Here is a 17,761-nt window from a genome sequence, read left to right on the forward strand (position 1 = left end):
TAACAAAAGAAAACGTAACTGTTGTTGTTATGCTTTGTCAAATCAGAGCTGATTCATAGCTGACTCTCCAGTGGGTTCTCAGAGGTAGGAAAGCAGACTTTGGACATGTTGTCAGGAGAAGGCCAGTCCCTAGAGAAGAACATCAGGCTTGGAAGGGTAGAAGGTTGGCTCAAGAAAGGAAGGGCCTCCATGATATGGACTGGCACAGTGTCTGTGGCAATGGGGTCAGGTGACTCAAAACTTTAAAAGGTTTACAGGGCTATTGTTCATAGGGTCACTCTGACTTGGAGTCGACTTGACAGCACATAACAACAATAAACCACACAGGAAGAAACTGTCCATATTTCTCCCACAAAACTTAACTAGATACGTAAATAAAATTAAGAAGAAATATATAGAATAGCAAAATGTGGTCAGAGGAAAATTGATATTCCCAGAAAACAAGTGCTACACAAATTATAAAAGTTTGGTTGTAGATTCAGTCTGAAGCTAAAAAAATGGAGAAATAAAGAGCCAGTTTGTTACTTTATCTGATACAAAGATATAAGAGACAGTTTTTCTATGAGTTCTCAGAAACAGTAAAATTATGGTTGTCAAAATACAACCATAAAATAAAAAAGCGTGATGCATTTAAATGAATTTTTAAAATGGGTATCAGGCAAAGTGAAGTGGTGGTGGTGGTGTTGTTGATTGCTGTCGAGTAGAGTACAACTCATAGTAACTCTATGAACAAAAGGCTTGAAACCCTTCTATAAATATCGACATTTATCAAAGTTCATAGAGTTTCCAGAGGCATGAACTTATATTCACCAAAAGGATTTCACTGGAAGGGAAGCTAAAGGAGCCAGGAACTATAAAATCTCAGAGCACAGTTCCTGTGTAGCTGGATCTGATCCAGGGATAAGATGTAAAATATCACAACACCCCTCACAACAAACCATCAATGAATTGCTAGGGAACTGATGTTGCAGACAATTTAATTTTAAGTGTTTCGCACATCTTTTTCATGATGTTGGTTCCATGATTTAGAGAATTAAGAGAGTGAGCTTTCGTGGCCTAGTGGCAAGAAGCTGTGTTGCATTCACAAAGGCACGCAGTTTGAGGCTACAAGGTCCTTCTTGGGAGAAGGATGGGCAATCTCTTCCCATGTGATTAACTGTCTCTGAAAACCCACTTGAAGGTCAGCTATGGGTCAGTTCTGACTCTATGCTTCACAACAACAAAAGCCTTAATGGCACTGGGCAACAAAAAAAGGAAGTATTTATCACCACCAATTGAAGAAGGCCCTTGCTTAATATCTATCTCATTCATACTTTGATATATCTATGAGGGCCATATGATTTATGAAGATATGTTATTAATCTTAGAAACTAAGTCATCTTTAATATTACATTATTATATCAAATAGTGACATGAAAAGCATTGGCCTTCGAATGTATACTGAACTCCCAATTAGCAAATTACTTACAACGTGTTGTTAAGTAGGTTATATGAAACCCTTGATCACTAATCTCAGTGTCAGAATGGAAATGGAGTCTGGCAAAAGGACCTGTAGTCTGGAGCGGTGGGGCTGAAAGAGTGGTACAGAATTTTCCAAGAACAGGGTCATTTCGCATAGGACCATCTCGAATCTAAAACATAAAGATGTATCATTTAAATACAAAATTGTAAGATTTCAACAAATCAAATCTTTGTTAATCTTGGAACAACACATCATTAAAACTGAGTTGTTATCCTATTTTATCTAACACTCCTGTCAGCATGAGGCTGGGGTTTAGTATAGTGTTTTCTTGTCTATCTGCCCTCCACGATGTTTTATTGAAATTATACACACTTAGGGAAAAAGAACCTTAGTAACATGGTACACGTTGTGCTGATAACCAAAAGATCAGCGATTTGAATCCACTAGCTGCTCTAGGGGAGAAAGATGAGCAGTCTCTTCGCATAAAACTTATAACCTCAGAAATCAGATAGTTACTTTGAATCACAATCAGGTTGACGGCAATGGGATTCTGAGTGATAGTGCAGTGGTGAAACACTTGGCTGCTAACCAAACTTTTGGTGGTTCAAACTCACGAGACACTCTCCAGGAGAATGATACAGCAGTCAGCTTCTGTCAAGATTTCCAGTCTTGGAAACCCTGCAGGGCAGTTCTGATCTGTCCTATAGAATCATCATACGTTGGCACTGACAACCACAGTGGTTTCCATCTACTATACAACAATCATGTTAACCTCTTTATAATTGCAAATTCAGTATCTTTTAGAACACCAATGAGTCAGCGATCGAAACAGTATTTCAAGTTAATCTTATCCAAATTTTCTACTGAAAGCCACCTCATACTGTAACATGTAACTTAAATCCTATACTTAACTACTCCCTTGAAATATTATCACTTGTCAAATGAGAGCTATATGTCAATGTTTCTGTGCATTTTCTTGTCAAAAGGATTGAAGAATTTTTTTTGTTATTATGTCCTGTACATTTCCTTGTCAAAGTGCTTGAAGATTTTATTATGAATGAATCCCAGAATTTCTGTATACTGTTTGTTGTTGTTGTTGTTGTTGTGTATCATTGAACTGGAACCTCCAGTGGGTTTTCTAAGACAGTTAATCACACAGGAGGAGACTGTCCACCTTTTTCTTACAGAGTAGCTGACGGACTTAATGCTGTGTGTCTTGGGATTCCAGCACAGAAAGACTTTCTTGAAAATTCATTTCAAAAACACTTACTTTAAGGTCAACATTTAAAAGATTGTTGAAAATTTTCAGAGAAAGACAGATTTTTCAGTTATTCCCCAAAGTTTCAAGACTATTACAACTGCTAAATAACTAATGGCTTTGACTTGTGGGTTTCTATACATGACCTCCTCTCACTCCCACCCTTTATGAATAATTCCATAGCACTCCGTTCCTCTCTAATGGATTCTAAAAAGCATATTACATTTATATCACTCCTTAACAGGAGTAGTCAGACTAATGATTCCAAAGTCTAGGAACAATGGAAGTATACGATCTTCTTAATGATATTTTCAGGCTACAAATGTAAAGTAACATTTTTTATGTCCCTGTAAGAAGATGGCACTTGAATCTAACAGCTTTTCTCCTCCTTCAATTTTAATTATATAGGCAGGAAGGACACAGGCTTAATTCACTCTCCCTTGTGAAAATTATCAATGCTTCTGCAAGACTTTCCATTTAGTATCCATTTCCACACACTCAGTATTCACTTATTTTCCTAAGAAACATCATAGCCAACTGGTGAAACACAGTGCACATTCACCACTGACAGCTAAAGATTTGAGTCTGCACTAGAGAAGATGATCCTTATAACTATTTCATTGATTCTGTGGTTTCCTTGTTGGGGTACTAGGCTTCCAGGAAGTAAGCAGGGAAGATAAGGTACTCTGCTTCCCAGACTCAAAGGGATTCAGCAGCAGCAACAAGGTGGCACAGCTAAAGAAGGCTTTGACAATGGCTAATTTAGACATATTGCTAACTACTGCTAACAAAAATTTTAAAAACAATTGGCTATTTCTTGATAATAAACTCTGACTAACCATGAACTTCACCAAATCCTAATCCTAATCCTCACAAGATTCTATGTTCTATCTAAATACAATTGCTTACCTCAAGATAATCTTTGCTGCAGTCATCGTGGTTCTCCAGGCTCAAGGTCCCAAATGTAAATGTGATCAGGAGGTCAGGACTGGTTAAAACTTTCCAGACACAATCTCTTCCAGATGGATAGTTTCCAGGATATCCAGGAGATGTAATTGAGCCATAGGGACTGGTCAACACACCTCCACACTCTTAAACAGAGAGAAGAAATGACTTCACATTTTTATGCAAGATTGAATTCAGGTGGAATAATTGTATCTTTTACTGCTAGCAGCTGAGTGTCATCTAAATAAGTATGAGGAGTTATGGACACCTTTATTAATAAAACAAAACTCAGTTTTACAGTTTCATAAAATCATAAACCTAGAAGAACCAATAACTAAATAAATCAAATGTAACAATAAACAAATGTATTGAGCCTTGTCATTAAAAACTCTATTAACGTGATTTAAAATGTATGACTGAAAAATCTGAGGGATGAATAGCAATCACAACTGATGTCTAGCCAATGCTGACTCACAGCAATCCCTGTGTTGAAGAGAAGAACTATGATACATGGAATTTTCATGACCATGAAGCATGACCCTACATACCAGAGCCTGCCTGACCCTGTCCCGTCCTCACATTTCTGCTGTGCTTCAGGCCACCGAGACAGTCACCTTTTCAATTCATCTTCTTGACGGTCTTCCTTCTTTTCTTGGACCCTCTGCTTTCCCAAGCACGATTCCCTTTTTCCCCTGCCTGGGTCCTCCTGATAACACTCCAAAGTACACAAGAGGACATTGCATCATTCTTGCCTCTACTTTAGAGGACTTATCCTACCAGAGTTCAAGACTTCCTATAAAACCTGCCTAGGTAAGTCTAGGTGTCACAAGGATAGATAAAACAGACCACCACGAGAGAGAAGAAATACCAGAAATATATTCACAGATCTACTGGTGATGAATTGAGGTTTTGTGAACTGTTCACTCTACTTTTAAATGTTTAAATTTTTTTAATGGCTAAATATGATATAAAAAAGGAAAACCCTATAGTAGAACACAAAAAATGTAACAGAAAACAGTAAAGTATCAGGTAGTTATTAATATAAAGTCTATTCTTGGTGGTGCAAATGGTTAAGCATTTGAAAACTAATTAGGTTGGTGGCTTAAACACGTGCAGGAAACACGAGAAGCCATCTGTGGTTTCTGGTCAGTCTTGAAAACCCCTCTCTGCGCGTGTAGGATTGCTGAGATTGACTCAGTAGTGCAGCTAACAATAACAACAACAAGCTAAAGGAGTGTACAAGGTCCTCAACAATGTCTCTGCAGTAAATTTAATAGTTGTTGTTTCTGTGTACCATCAAGTTGGAACCCACCCACAGCTGACCCTCCAAAGGGTTTTCAGAGAAGTTAACTGAAAGGAAGGAGATTGCCCATCCTTCTCCTGCGGAGCAGCTGGTGCACTCAAACTGCCGGCTTTTTGGGTTACAGTGAAGCTTCTTGCCACTAGGCCACTAGAGCTCCCTAAATTTAACAGTAGAACTTAATAAATACAATTTAGTAACTTCATAAGGGATTCTCTAAGAATTGTTTTTTTAATCTCTGCTGTTTTCATCCTACTCTTAGTAGGTATGGGGGAATGAAATGCCAATATATTTTAGGTTTGATTTATTTTAAAATAATTATTAAAATACTGTGCATCACTGACTGTTGTTGTTAAGTGCAGTCGATTCATAGACGACTCATAGCGACCATAGGAACAAAAGACCTGCACACTTGTGTAACTTGCAGCATTTCTCTAGGTTCATAGAATTTCCAAAGGCAAGCTATTTCAGAATTGGATGCCACTCCTGCTTCCAAGCTTGTTTTACTAAAACCCAAAATATCTATTTTTGGATCAAGAAAATGAAATAATAGCAAGAGTTTGCTTTGCTTTGCTTTCTTTACCTGGTGGCCGTGTTTCCCATCTTACAGTAAAGCCTCTCTCATTTCTTAAGTGCTCAGAATAGAGATGAAAATAGAGAGCATTGTCACTGCTGACAAGTTCAGGAGGTGGGCTGGAGCCACAGAATCTTCCAAGCTGGAATCCTGCAGAGGATTCTCCATCATAAATCTGAAGAAACTCATGTGGACAGTTGTCCACTGAGTCTAATTTGAAAAAAGTGAAAATGATGTGCAAGACCTAAAAAAGACAAAGGCCAAAATATGTTCCTTTTTATTTGCATGTTCACTCTACAACATTTCACCCACTAACTAGGAATTATTAATATTTAATCACTTCCAACACTTTTAATCATTTTTAATTATCAACAAAATATGTGACAATTATACTGAAGAGATGACTATTTAAAATCTTAAGACTAAACTTAGCTGATGTTAAAATATATTAAGCATTTTATTGGTAGTGAAATACATTTACCTGTTGTTATTAGGTGGCATCAAGTCAACTACGACTTACAGTGACTCTATGAACAAGGGCTCTGCACTCTGCCCTGTCTCTCACCATCCTCCCATTTCTGCCATACTTGAGTCCATCTATTTTGTTGAAGATCTTCCTCTCTTATGCTGAACTTCCTCCTTTCCCAGCATGATGTCCTTTCCAACAACTGCCTCCTCCTAACACCACATCTGAAGTATGTGACATAAAATTTCACCATCTTTGTTTCTGAAAAACACCGTGGTTGCACTTTCTGCAATAAAGTCTAGTTTGTTCTTTTGGCCATGACGTATTTCACATTCTTCTCCAATACCACAATCAAAGGCATCGTCTATCATCCTTAGTCACTGTCTAAATTTCAGATACATAGGTAGTAACTGAAAAGATCATAGATTGTATAATGCACACCTTAGTCTTTAAACTGACATCCTTGCTTTTTAGCACTGTGGAGAGTACCCCTGACAGTAGACTTTCCAATGCAATATGTCTTTCGATTTCTTGGCAGCTGGTAATAAGAGTTAGTTGATTGTAGATTCAAGTAAGATAAAATAATTGACAACCTCAATCCTTTCTCCATCCGTCAAAATGTTGGCCATTGGCCCAGTGGTGATATTTTTGCATTCTTGATGTTGAAATGTAATCCATATTGAAGTCTGTAGTCTTTGATCTCCTACAACAAATGTTTTAAGTCCTTTTCACTTTCACTAAGCAAAGCTCTATCATCTGCATAAAACAGGTTGGTGATGAATTTCCCTCTGATCCTGATGCCACATTCTTCTTAATAAATTTACCTTTTTTAATTGTTTGTTCAGCATACGGATTGAATAATTATGAAGAAAGAACACAGTTCTGATGCACACCTGTTTGTTTGTTTGTTTTACTTTAACCTTGCATTGTTTCCTTGTTTTGTTTGGACAACAGCCTTTTAATCTAGGTACAAATTTCCATGAGCACAACTATGTGTTCCGGGATCTCAATATTAGCCATATTTATTGTCATCAACACAGTCAAATGCATTTGCATGATCACTAAAACAAAAATATACATCCTTCTGGTATTCTATCCTTTCAGCTAAGATGCACACGACATAAGCAATATCCCAGTTCTGTAGACTCTTCTAAATTCAGCTTGAGTTTCTGGCAGTTCGTTGTTGATAAACTGTTCTAGTAATTTTGGATCATTTTCAGCAATATTTTGCTTGCATGTGGTAGTAATGATAGTGTTCAAAAGTTTCTACTTTCTGCTGAATCATCTTTCATTAGAATGGGAACAAATATAAATCTCTTCCAGTCAGTGGCCAAGTAACTGCATTCCAGATTTCTTAGCAGAGCCACTGAGTACATCCAGGGCTGCATCTGTTGGTTGAAACATGTCAATTGGTATCCCACTTTTTGCCAGTGCTTTTAGTTCATCCTGAACTTCTTCCTTCATTTGTTCTTCATCAAATGTGATTTCCTTAAATAATTCTGCATCAGCCTTTTTTTTTTGCTACAATGATTCCGTGTATTCCTTCCGTCTTCTTTTGATGCTTCCTACATCATTCAAAATTTTGTCCATAGCGTCCTTTACTAATACCATTTAAGGCTTGAATTTGTTTTTCAGTTTTTACAACTTGAGAAATGTCAACTGAGTTCTCTTTTTATTTTCCAACTCCCGCTTTTTGCACATTTCATTATAATACTTTGCTTTTCTTCATGAGCTGCCCTTTTACCTTCTGTTCATCTCTTTTACTTTGGCATGTCTTCCCTTTGTGTGGATTCTAGACATTATAGTGCAATTTTCAGAATCTCTTTTGACATCCATTTTGGTCTTTTCTTTCTTGTCTTTGTAATGATCTTTTGCTTTCTTCCTGGATAATATCCATAATGTTACCCCATAATTCATCTACTCTAAGAGTTCATTAAATTGCCAAGTCTACTGAATGATGGAACTTCAAACTCAAAGTCTAGCTGGCAATATTTTTAAGTCCAGTAAAATAAGCTGGGCATTTAAAAATACCTTTAATTAGCTGGCTAAAATTACCAGTCATAATAATTTATTCCTTGATTACGGGATCACAGTGGTATGTACTATACACACAGATGCTCAGCACTGTTCCTCAGAGATGTTGATTTCATAGAATCAATGATGCAATCAGCACAATTGATCTACCCAGCCCAGACTGACAACTTGGAATGCTGACTTTTAGCTATGGCATTTATAAGGTCTCAATTTTCAGAAGTAACATTATCAGTAAACCAGAAGCTTCTGAGTATGGTATTACTCCTAGTGGCCTAATGTACATCAGATGGTAAAATGGAGATCCAGTATTTTCAATGATCTGTTTGACAAAAGTCAACATCAAGCCTTTCTTCTCATGAGACTCTAAAGAGACCTAAATGCCCAAACTTTAGTGAGCAGCCAATCAAATGTGTAATACCAAGGGTTGAGAATGGTAAATACTTTACAAAAGAAACACTTGGAAAACGTAAAAAGTACTGAGTATATAAAGCAGTTAATATACACACACATACACAAGCAAATGTATCTCAGAGTTAGCTAACATACTAACAACTCATTTAAAAAAAATAACCTTTAAGAGGCTGTAAAATTCTATTTGCATTATAACCTAGAAGCACAACAGAACTCAGCTAATGAAAAAAAAAAGTCAAGATATTTTTACAATACTTTGGGCATATTACCAAGAAGGATAAGCCCTTGGACAAGGGCATTATACTTGGAAGAGTAGAGCATCAGCGTAGGAGAAGATGACCTTGGATGAGATGGATTGACACAGTGACTGTGGCAATGGGGGCGGGTGTATTAGAGATGGTGAGACTGGCTCACAATAGAGCAGGGTTCAGAGCTATTGCTATGAAATCGTAGTCAGCAATGATACATAACAACATGTTAGGATAGTTTTTAAGATGTGGTACTCAATATGGCTTTTTTATCACCTTTGAAACAATCTCAATGAAAATCAAATATATACTCATGAATTGTTGTTGCTGTTGTTGTTATGTGCCTTCAAGTCAGAACCCTCAAGTGGGTTTTCAGAGGCAGTTAATTACATGGGAGAAGGTTGTCCATCCTTCTCCCACAGAGTAGCTGGTAGATTCAAACTGTGTGCCTTTAGGATTGCAGCATAAACTATCTAAATGTATAGAGCTACATTCATGTATCTATATGTTGTTTTGTGCCATCGAGTCAGAACGAACCCATAGCTGAACCTCTGGCAGGTTTTTGGAGGCAGTTAATCACATGGTAGGGGCTTGCCCATCCTTCTTCCACAGAGCACCTGGTGGATTCGAATTGTGTACCTCTGAGACTGCAGTACAGCTTCTTGCCACCAGGCTACCAGAGCTCCATTATGTCCGTAAGTTGTTGTTGTGTACCATTCAGTTGCCTGCAACCCATACTGACACTATATGTAGCAGATCTGAACCCTGTTCTGTCCTGAGCCAGTCTCACTAATTATGACACAACAACCCCCATTACCCCAGTTACTGTATCAATCCATATCATCCAAGGTTTTCCTCTCCTGTGCTGTCCATCCACCCTTCAAAGCATGATGTCCTTCTCCAAGGACCTGTCTCTCCTCTCCATGTGCCCAAAGTATGTGAGATGGACCTTTCACATATTAGCCTCCAAGGAGAAACTTGTTTTCACCCTTTCCAAGACTCTCTCCAAGAAATAGATCCAAAGATCTATTTGTTTTCTTGGCAGTCTGTGATATGTTCAAGACTCTTCTCCAGCACACAATTCAAAGACATTGATTCTTTTTCTGTCCTCCTTAGTTATTGTCCAGCTCTCTGACACATAGCAAGTAATGGTGAAGATCATGGCCTGGATTAGGCACACCTTAGCCTCCAGACTGACAGCTTTGCTTTTAAGCACTCTGGAGAGACCTCTGACAGCAGATTTTCCCAATGTAATTCATCTTTTGATTTCCTAATTGCTGGTGTTGAGAGTGTTGACTGTGGAGCCAAGTAAGTTGTAATTGTTAACAACCTGAATCTCTTCTTGATCTATCATGGTACTGCCAATTGGTCCTGTGGTGATAATCCTTGTTTTCTTGATGTTGAGCTTCAATTCATATTGAAGACTACAGTCCTTGAAACGTCAACAAGCAAGAGCTTCAGGTCTTCAGTTTCAGCAAACAAGGTTGTGTCATCTGCATAACATAGGTTGTTGATGAGTCTTCTTCCAATTCCTCCTCATAAAGACCTGCTTCCCAAATTATCTGTTCTGCTATAGTTTTTTAAAGGGTATGGAGACAGGGTATACCTATATTTTACCTTAAGAAGGAAAGAAGATACAGAACCATAATAATCAAGTGAAAAAAGCCATACATTTTCTTACATCTAGTGGAAGAAATAGTTAAAATTGTAAGTATAAGAATTTTACTCAAGATAAAAATTCTTTTCTAATGTCAGTAAATAGAATCCATGGAATTTAAGTAGAAATGTATCTTGTACAGCCACTGAGAAATTTTGTTTAGAGTTTATTCTATTGTAAGGTTATCATACCCCAAAACATCTTCCTCCCTCAAGGGGGAAAAATATTGTTTTCTGACTCTTTTACAGCAATCTCTATAGTAATTATTTGTTTGGAAAAATCTCAGAGTTTCAAGGTACAACATTATCTATTCAGATATAGTACTTCATTTTACTGAGTCCAATTGTTTGTAGAGAAATAATTCTTTAGAAAAGTCTGAATAATTAATGGCAGGAATAAAAGCACTAGAACACGTAGGCTCAGATGTTATTTTGAAAAAGGTTCAAGGGTTACTTTGTAGTGGCAGTTAAAAGGGCAGACTCTGAAGTAGAATGACCTGGGATGGTGTCACTGCATGTCATTCACATAAATCAAAAGGACTTGCACACATTTTTCAGCTTCTCAAGGTTCTATTTCCTCATTGTAAAACTAGGATAATAACTCATATCTTTTATTAGTGTTAGAGTAAAAATATCATATAGCATATATGAAATGGTACTTAACATATGGCATAAATAAGACAAGTGTATCATCTTAATGTCGGTCTCTTATATAACTAACACACTACTGAATTAGCATTTTTATACATGACCAGCTCAGTAGCAACATGACTTTACAAATTAACTCCTGGTCTACAGTCTGGTATTGACAACCATTTTATTCATACAGACACAGCATGATCTTTGAAGCCACAAAAACTTGTCTCTGAAGTCCAAGTATCCAAATGCAATCTAAGGAGTGTTTTTAAAATCACTTAGATTTTCTTCGTTTCCTTTATTTCATCTACAAAATTAAGATACTGCAAATGATTTCACAGAGTTAGTAAAAGGTTAGTGAAATATATATTAAATATCTGATCCAAACTCTGATCTTTGCTAAAGTATTCAAAAGATGACTATTACCTGCACGGTGCCTAGTGCTCACACACGTGTAATATTCATATATATAAATGAAAGGTGTGACCGCATCATTTACCTTTCCTGCTTCAGTTCGGATAACCCAGAAGCAGTTAACATCATGAACGAAACTGGTATCAGGACTCTTGTAGCTGAAACTTCCGTTCATCCCTGACAGTGATCCACCACAAACTGCGAAAGGAATAGGAGATGTACTTTTCAGACACTACCAGGCAGAAGAGACTAAGCCAGTCTAGCTGTGTGTGAAATATCTAGAAGGTCTGAAAGTTTAATGTGGGAAGACGAGGTATCATGGTCCCTTCTCTTTCTCACTCTCCTACCTTTTCCTTGACTTTCTTCCATCTCCATTTTCTCTGACAGTTACCCTCTACACTTCTGACCTTCTTTGATCTGATCTCCAGTTCTCATATCTTCTCTGCTATTCTGAATTAATCTGGCTTTCTCAACTGGAAGATAAGTAATGAAAAAATGAACAAAATATCCCAATCCATAGCTGACCTTTCCTCCATAGCTGACCTTTCCTCAGAATAGATTGTGGATTCGAACCAGCAGGAAAACCTCTGTCTTTGGGCTAGCTGCACAGTTCACTTCAGACTATGCCACCAGAGCACTCTTGAGCATATAAAAAGTATAGACAATATTTTATACTCCCATACTACCCTACAAGCTCAGCCAGTGTCCTAAATGAGAGATCAATAATGATGTGTTTATTCAGAACCATAGGTAATAAAAGAGGGGTGCTGTAGTTATATGAGGCTTTATAAAGAAAGATGAGTGTGTTGTACTCCTATGGAAGAGATACGCTTAAGTGGAAAGAAAGAACTTGGCCGAGAAAAAGATATCTCAAATAAAGAAATTCAGCAGGAATACACACATACACACGACATGGGTGACACAGGGGGTCAGAAGCGTGATTTGGGTATTAGAGAGCAATGATGTCAGTCTAGAGACCAAGATGTGGCTGACCTAGGCCTTGGTCTTTGCAATTCCTTACTTACAACACATCAGAGAGCTGGGCGATGAATAATGATGACAGAAGAATTGAGGCCTTTGAGTTATGGTACTAGAGAAGAATATTGAACATACCATGGACCACAAAGAGAACAAACAGGTCTGTCCTGGAGAGAGTGAAACTAAGCTGATCCTTGGAAGCAAGGATTTTGAAGCTGCATCTCACATACTCTGGGGCATGTTGCCAGGAGGGACCAGTCCTTGAAGGAGGAAATGCTTGGAAAGGTCGAGGGACAGCTTAAGAGAGGAAGACCCCAGATGAGATGTAGTGACACAGTAACTGGGGTAATAGGTGTAGGTGTGTCAGAGACAGTGAGATTGGCTCAGGATAGGCCAGCGTTCAGAGCTCTTGTGCATAGGGTCTCTATAAGTGACAGGTGATTCAACGGCAAAGAACACTACCACCAAAAGGTGCATAATAAGGTTAGATTGGCATAGGGTGAGATCCAGTTGTAGAAAATATTTAAAATTAGCCCCAATCTTCATTTAAAAGATAATATTATCAGTAAAAGAGAGGAAGATCCTCCATGAAACGAATTGACAAAGTGAAAGAACAAACTTGAGCATAGCAGATGTGATGAGAATTTCACAGAACAAGGCAGAGTTTTATTCGTTGTACACAGTCACTATGAGTTAAAATTGATTCAAAGGCACTTAACAAGTTAACAAAAAGGAGAATAACAATTTAGGTGTTATATTCCTAGGAACCTAAATTGCTACTATATACAGCTCTCCCTTAAAAAATTATAAAGGAGACTATCCTAGCACATTTTATTTTTCAGAAGGTAGATAATGAAAATGTCAAATAATTATTTCACTCTTTTGAAGAAAACGTTCTTTGGCTTAAACGGAAATCGTTACATTTTTATTTTTTTACATCTATCTATAATTTCTGTGAAAAAAAGACTTTAAAAAGTAATTGATCAAGTGGACAAGAAATTCTATTTCACAGAAGAATCTGCTGTTTTAAAGTGACTGTCAGTCAGCCCCAACTTATAGCAACCTTATTCACAGCAGCATGAAACCTTGCTCATTCCTGTGCCATGCTCACAATCTATGCTGTCCTGGAGCCCACTGTTGCAGTCACTGCATCAATCCAGTTCACTAAGGGAAGGGCCTTCCTCTTTGTGTCTGACCCTCTACTCTGGTGGCCTAATGGGTAAGGAGTTGTGCTGCCAACCCAAAGGCAGGCACTTCAAATCCACCAGATGCACTGTGGGAGAAAGATGGAAAATCTCATGCAATTGATAGCCTCCAAAAATTCAACGGAGGCTCAGCTACATGTAGATTCTAACTCAGTGGCACCTAACAACTGCTTTTCTAAGAACAACTGATGTTCTTTTTCCAGGGACTCTCCTGATAACATGTCCAAAGAATGTGAGACAGAGTTTCACCATCCTCCCTTCCAAAGCATTCCAGTTAACACTTCTTCCAAAACAGATTTCTTCATTCTTTTGGCAATTTATGGTACATTCTGTATCTGCAGAACTCATTAAAGGTTAATGCTCTAAGGTGGTGAACATTTGTGCTATATTAGGGGCTCGCGTTACCTTGCTGGGAAATCTGACAGTGTAACCCAGTCCAGGCACTGGTGCATTCACAGCTGTAAGCATTAACGCCGTCAACACAAATTCCCCCGTTCAAGCAGGGGTTGCTCAAACACTCATTGATGTTTTCTGTGCAGTTGACACCGGCCCAACCTGGATCACACTTACAAAGATAGCCAGAGACGGTTTCCTATGGAGGCAAAAAACACACTCCCATGTAACAATAACCTAAAATCTGAGAAATTCTCTCTCAATGTCTTCAAGTCATAACTGGCTCATAGCTGACCCACCAGTGGGACTCCAGAGGCTGTAAGTGGCACAGTCGGAGATTGTCCATCTTTCTTCCTCAGAGCCACTGGTGGATTTGAACCACCAGAGAGGCACCATCACAATGGGGTCAGAAGTGCAACTCTCTACAACTTGACCACCACGCCCAAATCATTCATAAGTATATTTTCCAGTATCCCAGCTTATACTAAGTTTAAATTATAATTGCTAAAAAGTTACATACATATATATATCTCAAACTGTACTCACAAGTTTGTAAATCACAGAGAGAAAAGGCAGGGGTGAGGATCTAACAAACAACAAACAGTTAACTCTAATTTTTTACTGGAAACTAAACTTACTGCCTTTTATTTGACAGTTATTGATGATTTCTTATCTTATAACCTTATTTTCATGAATAATAAATAATTAAAAATACAGAAAAATGTATTTCCTGGAAGTCAAAATAACATTATTCTCAAGTACTCCATTTTTCAAGAACAACAAAAGACTTACAGTGCACTGTCCATTTAAACAGGGGTGACTGAGGCACATATTACTGAGCTGTACACATCCATTTGGCCCATAACCATTTCCTGTGTAGCCCAGGGGACAGGTACAGAGAGGTAAGGAACCTGGTAAGAAATAACAATGTAAATGTCATTATAGGCCTTTTCAGTGCAGAGGAATAACTAAAATTCTGCTGTCTAGACAAAAAAAGAAAAATCTTATCTCTGGGGTACAGACAAGATAGACAAGTTGATGGGAAAGACAATACTGCAATCTCCATTTTTCCATTTGTCAGTTCATATGTCAGAGGATCATGTGCTGGGAACAAATCAGAGACATCCCAAGGGAAGAGGAGAGTTCAGGTGGCAGCAGCAAGAGTATTATTTCTGTAATGCCACTATCGCTTACAAACTTATAATAACTCGTTTCATTCTCTCTCATACGCACACACATACAACCAGTTGCCTTCAAGTCAATTCTGACTCAATCATCCTATATGACAGTGGAAATTCCCCCAGAGTTTCAAAGACTTTAAGTCTTTACAAATGCAGACTGTAAAACTACTAGTGAGTTTAACCTGCTGACTTTTTAGTTAGCAGCCAAGTGTCTAATCACTATATCACCAGAGGTCATTTTAATGTTTTCAAGTGCCTTATGAATAGGCATTATTGTAATCTTTATTTTAGAAGTGAAGAACATGGAACAGAGTCTGACTAAAAGTCTTGAGCAAAGATATACAATTAGAGTGTATCAAAAAGCTAGTAGAAAACTTCATACCAGAAGCCTTCATATGCAAAGAGCAAGGAGCCAGTAGTACCTTCATATATAAAGTGCTTTGAGCCTATCACAAAGATTATAGTTTTTATGGGCAATGTTCATGCTCCCAGTTAAGTGAATAAACAGAGTACCTACTATCTAGTAGCCATCACAATTAATTAGAGGCAACAACATTTATCCTTTGTGTCTATCATCACATTATAAGCTTAAAAACAATGACAATCTAATCAGACAGAAAAATAATTTGGTTTAAAAAATAGAGACTTTTTTTACTCTATGTGATACATAGATAAATACCCACTATTAACTATGGACCTCATTGTAAATATATAAGCATAAGATAACAGGTAAAAATATATGACAGTATGTGTCTCTACACTTCTGGGTTATGGAAATTTTTTTCAAATAATATTGAAAATAAAAATACCTCTTGTATTGCACAAAATTTTCATTAGGTTTTCTAAAGCTTTTAAGAGATCCTAATGCCAAAAGTTATATGTTGTTGTACTTGAATACTATCAAGTTGGAATCAACCCATTGCTAACCCTTCTGTGGGTTTTCAAATGCAGTAAATTTCCCAGGAAGAGACTACCATCTTTCTCCTGAAGAGCAGCTAGTAGACTTGAACCATGTGTCTTCAGATTGGCAAGACAGCTACTTACCACTAGATGCTGCAGACCGAGGGTAAAGTATTTTTATAAGTATTAATAATTAGACAGAACACCAAGAAAGCAGGAGAAAACAGAGGTGAAGCAGGAGGTGAACAGTTCTGGAACAACTGAAGCAAGTCGAAGTTCTGACCTTAGCTTCCCTGTGTCTTTATTGAACATTGTCAGGGAGCAAACCACCAAGAAAATTCAATGCAAATGAAGCTAAACTCTTTCTATTGAAAACCTTCTGCTTGGCTCAGGAGGGAGGAGTTAGCAATTACAATTACAATGCAAGACTCCTGTAAATGTTTAAGAATTACCTTAGTGTCTACCCTTGTAAACATTTAAGGATTGCCTTAGTGCTTCAGGGTGAATTCCAGCTTGTACCATGCCTCTCTCACATCCTGAAATGGCATTGGTTTATTTCAAATATTTAGTATGAAATTTGGCTTCCCATAACTAGGCAACCAGAGCTCCCTGAAAGTCATGTATTATTGAACAAATAATTGTCTAAATACAAGCTCACTGTCCCCAACTCACAATGACCCTTCATCACCCTTCTGAGCCTGGAAACATCACTGAGAAGAAATTGCCCATCTTCCTTCCTCAGAACAACTGGTGGAATCAAAATGTTAGAAGTGTGAGGCCTTTTGTTCGTCAGTGCAACATACTAGAGATATTGACACCGCAGTTTATAAATTCTTTTTATTACTGTAACATTATTAAAATATTACACAGAAAGGCAACATGAAAACAAACTGCAGTGCATTCCTTGATCAGAAAATAAATGTTGAAAATTAACAGGAAATCTTGCTAAAGATTTAAAGAAATAAGTAGAACAGATGATGCAATAGAGAAGATATGCAATTATAAATAGATGGATGGTAATATAGGTGTTTTTCACAACTTTCTTAATTAGGCTATAATAGTAAATAAAGCATAGGGACATTAATAATAATAAAATATACATCCATAGAAATACATAGACATCCTTTTAAATGTAAATGCTTACCAGAAGATGTGTTTTTGACAGTTAATTATTTCTTAAAAAAAATATTTATGCAGGGAAATGAAATAAGTAATGTTCACTGCTGTAGTTATGCCTGGAAAATTTTAAAAGCTCTTGGAGTAAACCCACAGGCCAAAAACACTATAAAATAAGTGCTACTATCTTTCCATTTTACAGATGAAACTAAAACATGGGCAGACTAAGTCTCAATCATAGGTTATTCTTAATTACACAGCTGGAGGATTGAGCCAGGAGAAACTCTAGGAATCTTGTCTCCAGAATCTACTGCTGTTAATCATTTGATAGTCAAATAATAGATGTTGCTGTTGCTAATGTGCCATTGAATCAGAACTGACACCGGGTTTTCAGAGGCTTTAAATTGTACAGGGAATTAATTATTGCCCATTTTTCTTCTGTAGGGCAGCTAGTGGGTTCAAACTGCCTGCCTTTGGGTTGGCAGCACAACTCACTACCACTAGGGCCACTAAAGCTCCCAAACAGTAAGAAGTCACAAGTTTATACACATATGTCTCTCTCTCTCTCTCTCTCTCTCTCTCTC

General features: G+C 37.5%; 1 protein-coding gene across 1 annotated transcript in view; it reads right to left on the reverse strand.

Annotated features, from left to right (window-relative positions):
* LOC102869221 (cubilin-like) overlaps positions 1-17,761 on the reverse strand; it is a 396,294-nt gene that overhangs the window by 347,026 nt on the left and 31,507 nt on the right. The window contains exons 11-16 of the mRNA XM_006894323.1: positions 14,773-14,891; positions 13,993-14,179; positions 11,490-11,602; positions 5,549-5,783; positions 3,630-3,811; positions 1,469-1,631 (exon numbers count right to left, since the gene is read on the reverse strand). Of these exons, the coding sequence (XP_006894385.1) occupies positions 1,469-1,631; positions 3,630-3,811; positions 5,549-5,783; positions 11,490-11,602; positions 13,993-14,179; positions 14,773-14,891 (999 nt within the window). The remainder of the gene's footprint in view (positions 1-1,468; positions 1,632-3,629; positions 3,812-5,548; positions 5,784-11,489; positions 11,603-13,992; positions 14,180-14,772; positions 14,892-17,761) is intronic.

This window comes from Elephantulus edwardii, unplaced genomic scaffold (genome assembly GCF_000299155.1).
Source record: "Elephantulus edwardii isolate Elephantulus edwardi_28Jun2011 unplaced genomic scaffold, EleEdw1.0 scaffold00139, whole genome shotgun sequence".
NCBI lineage: Eukaryota > Metazoa > Chordata > Mammalia > Macroscelidea > Macroscelididae > Elephantulus > Elephantulus edwardii.